The sequence below is a fragment of the Monopterus albus genome, unplaced genomic scaffold (assembly GCF_001952655.1).
Source record: "Monopterus albus unplaced genomic scaffold, M_albus_1.0 scaffold1333.1, whole genome shotgun sequence".
Classification (NCBI taxonomy): Eukaryota; Metazoa; Chordata; class Actinopteri; order Synbranchiformes; family Synbranchidae; genus Monopterus; species Monopterus albus.
Genome location: NW_018129211.1, coordinates 1 through 3,908, shown reverse-complemented (window position 1 = coordinate 3,908; position 3,908 = coordinate 1). Strand labels below are relative to the sequence as shown.

Here is a 3,908-nt window from a genome sequence, read left to right as displayed (position 1 = left end):
TAGGCACGTTAAGGTGAGGGAAAGACCCTGGGTTTGATTAGGTCAAGGTCAAAGTGTTTATTTGTCATATGCACAGTTAGGAAACGTGTTTCCCTGTATAATGAAATTCTTACTTTGCCGTCCACATGGATGCAACACAATACAAGTGAAATATAAAGTAGATGAGCAATAACATAAATCTAAATAGGCAGTAAAATCATAAATTTAAGGCACTTTAAAGCAACAAGTGAAGGGAGCAAATAAAAATACAAGAACACAATATAATGCAGAGAAAATGTATGCTATGTGGGAGCCATGGAGTGTAACTCTGCAGCAGTGATTGTACAATTATGCATATGCAAAATTAGTATGTAAACAGTACAGATGGAATTATACGAGGTATATTCTGAGTCAGCTGTTTCAGCTGTTTAGGAGTCTGATGGCAGTCGGAAAGAATGTTTTTCAGTCTAGTGGTCCTGCATTTCACAGTTCTGAGCCTCCGACCAGAAGGTAAGGGTTTAAACAGTCCGCGCTGGGGGTTAGAGTGGGGTCTTTGAGGATGGAGGCAGCTTTCCTACACACCCTGTGGTGGTAAATACTCTGCAGAGAGGTCAGTGGAGTCCTGGTGATCGTCATTACCACTCTCTGCAGGCGCTTGCGGTCCATAGCCTAAAACTAGACTAAATGTCATCAGTTTTCATTGTCTATAACTAGATCAAAATAGTCAAGTATAATTCTTACTAAAATAAGACTAAAATGCTCAGACTTTTAGTTGAAACTTGACTAGACTATAAAGAGTATGAACATGACAAACTAATAAAAACTAAAATGACAGCTTAACACAAAGACTGGACTAAAACTAAAATTAAAACAGGCTGCCAAAAACAACTACACTGCTCACCCTCTCCACTTCGAGCTCCCGGATGAACAGTGGCCGATGAGAGCTCCTCTTCGTCCTCATGTCCACTATCATCGTCTTGTTCGTGTTGAGGCTGAGATTATTGTCCTTGCACCATGACACCAGACCGGCCACCTCCCTCCTGTAGGCTGCTTCATCCCCGGCAGGGATGTGACCTATCACTGCGGTGTCATCCACGAACTTCAGGATGATGTTGTCTTTGATTAAAACTCTCAAAGAAAAAAACCTAATCAAAAGTACATCACACACGCGATGCAATCTCTAGTCTGCATGAGAATAAGGTGTTTGTAGGGCCCATCCATCCTCCCCACCAGCACCTTCCTAGTGTTGCTAACTTTCTGTAGTTCAAAACCATTTGACTTCAATGGAAACTAAATGTTAGCTTCTCAACTGACACTCCAGTCCAGTTGGTGGTGGTAATGCACCATTTTGTTGCTTATCACCTACCTTAAAACACCAAGATGGAGAACACGAAGAAAGACCCTGGCCTGCAATACAAAAAATGTTGACATGTCACAATTTTACAGCCATAATTGTGACAGTACTATGTTTTATGCTGTGGACCAGTGTAACTATTGTACACTTTTATGTGAGCCTGGGCTGTTGTTAAAGAAAATCCTCAAATAAGGCAGTGATGGTGGTGGCAGTGGCAAAGTATGTACCATGCTCCACATCTTTTCAGTGTCAGACACTTGACAAAATGTCATTTTTGCAGGTGTTGATACAGCACAGCTTCAATTAGGAGACAACCTGAAAATCAACCTCAACCTCAACAAGCAGCCAGCTCAAGACACTGACATCACATACCTGGTGAGATGTTTTGCCTCTGTGTGTCTGTGGACATGTGTAACTACTTTGCTTGCATCACACAACTTACATAGTGTTTACGCTCATTGTTGAAAAGAGGTGCTGTGTAAATCTGTGTTCCTAGATCCTGAGCAGAGGTCGGCTGGTGAAACATGACCGTTACAAGACAAGGGGTCAAGCACTGATTTCCCTGATAGTTCCCATCACCAAAGACATGCTGCCATCTTTCCGCATTGTAGCCTACTACCACACAAATGACAATGAAGTGGTATCAGACTCTGTTTGGGTGGATGTCAAGGACTCCTGCATGGGCACGGTGAGACACACAACACTGCTGAAGCAGAGTTAAACTAATCAAGTGAACAGACAGGGCACACAAAGTGATGAAGTTAGTTATAGATTTCTGAGACATGTTTGTATGTAGTGTGGCACAGCGGCATGGTGGTTAGCGCGGTAGTTCCGAGTTCAAGGCCACTCAGGGCCTTTCTGTGTGGAGTTTGTATGTTCACCCTATGCCTGTGTGGATTTTTTCTGGGTACTCCTGCTTCTCCCCACAGTCCAAAGACATGCAGCTTAGGTTAACTGGCAACTCTAAATTGCCCCTAGGAGTGGGTGTGGGTGTGAGTGTGTGTGTGGTTTGTCTACATGTCAGCCATGTGATAGACTGGCAACCTGTCCAGGGTGTACCCCGCCTCTCGCCCAGTGTAAGCTGGGTTTGTCTTCAGCCCCCTGCAACCCTATTCAGGAATAAGCGGTATAGATGATGGATGGATGTTTGTATGCTACAAACCTATCCTGGGTCCGACCCCCAGCCAACCTCCAGCCTTTCTCTGTGGAGTTTGCATGTTCTCCCTGTGCCTGCCTGGGTTCTCTCCAGGTACTCCTGCTTCTCCCCACAGTCCAAAGACATGCAGCTTAGGTTAACTGGCAACTCTAAATTGCCCCTAGGAGTGGGTGTGGGTGTGAGTGTGTGTGTGGTTTGTCTACATGTCAGCCATGTGATAGACTGGCAACCTGTCCAGGGTGTACCCCGCCTCTCGCCCAGTGTAAGCTGGGTTTGTCTTCAGCCCCCTGCAACCCTATTCAGGAATAAGCGGTATAGATGATGGATGGATGTTTGTATGCATGTAAAAGCTTTAACAAACATAAAACTGTGACTCATTTATTGCCCTTCATCCTACATTTAGCTAAGGTTGGAACCATCAAGACCTGCTCCGTCCTATGAGCCTGGCAGGATTTTTGGTCTGAAGGTGACAGGAGATCCAGAGGCCACAGTGGGACTGGTGGCAGTTGACAAAGGCGTCTATGTCCTAAACAACAAGCACCGCCTCACCCAGAAAAAGGCAATTTCCTGATTCTGTCTATCTTTGAAAATATTTGAAGCCCTTAAAAAGCTGCAGTAAAGAAACTGTGTGCATGTTCATGTTTCACTATTTCTAAAGTACCAATCAATACACTTTAAAAGTGGTTACAATGCACTGCAGTTTACATATACTGAATGTCTGTTTAACTTCCATATTGTTACCCTAAGCCTTGTCTGATTGTATTTCTGGGTGCTCAGGTGTGGGACACTGTAGAGAAGTACGACACAGGTTGCACACCAGGTGGAGGGAAGAACAGTATGAGTGTGTTCTACGATGCCGGGTTGTTGTTTGAGTCCAGCACTGCCTCTGGGACTCCCTACAGAGAAGGTGACACTCTACAGTCTCACTATTTTCCATCCTCCTAATAGTCTAATTTTATCCAGCTGTCTAAATCAAGCCAGTCTTTATTTGTCTCCATGTTGATAATTCTTTTGGACATGACACTGGTGTTCCACAATAAACTAGATAGTACTCAGAGTGCAACCTCTGCCAAGGGGCAACTCAGTTTCCTGATAATTCCATTACATCTAAAAGCAATATTCACATGATTATTTGACCCTCACAATATATCTTCTTGACCATGAAAACCTACTGCAGGCATTTGGAATGACAGTGATATCATTATGACTTTGAAAGCTCTTTAAGAAAAACATAAGACACGACAGACGTACAATGGTTGGTTTTAGGGTAAATCAGGGAGGGCAAGAAAATGGTAGAGTGACTTCTTCAGCCACCTGTGAAACAACCAAACATGCCCCTGAAACCATCTCTCTTTAGAATGTAACACTGTACCACTGAAATATCACAAATTAAAAGAAGTGGATGTAGACCTTTGGGGT

The 3,908-nt window shown here is 43.8% G+C and overlaps 1 protein-coding gene across 1 annotated transcript; it reads left to right on the top strand.

Annotated features, from left to right (window-relative positions):
• Nucleotides 1–1,444: 1,444 nt before the first annotated feature.
• On the top strand, nucleotides 1,445–3,396 carry LOC109953787 (complement C3-like; the record flags this gene model as incomplete). The annotated part of the gene is made up of 5 exons (XM_020589250.1): nucleotides 1,445–1,466; nucleotides 1,614–1,708; nucleotides 1,830–2,021; nucleotides 2,893–3,048; nucleotides 3,267–3,396. Coding segments are annotated over exons 1-5 (595 nt in total), but the record flags the coding sequence as incomplete, so codon positions are not given.
• Between the last annotated feature and the right edge of the window lie 512 nt (nucleotides 3,397–3,908).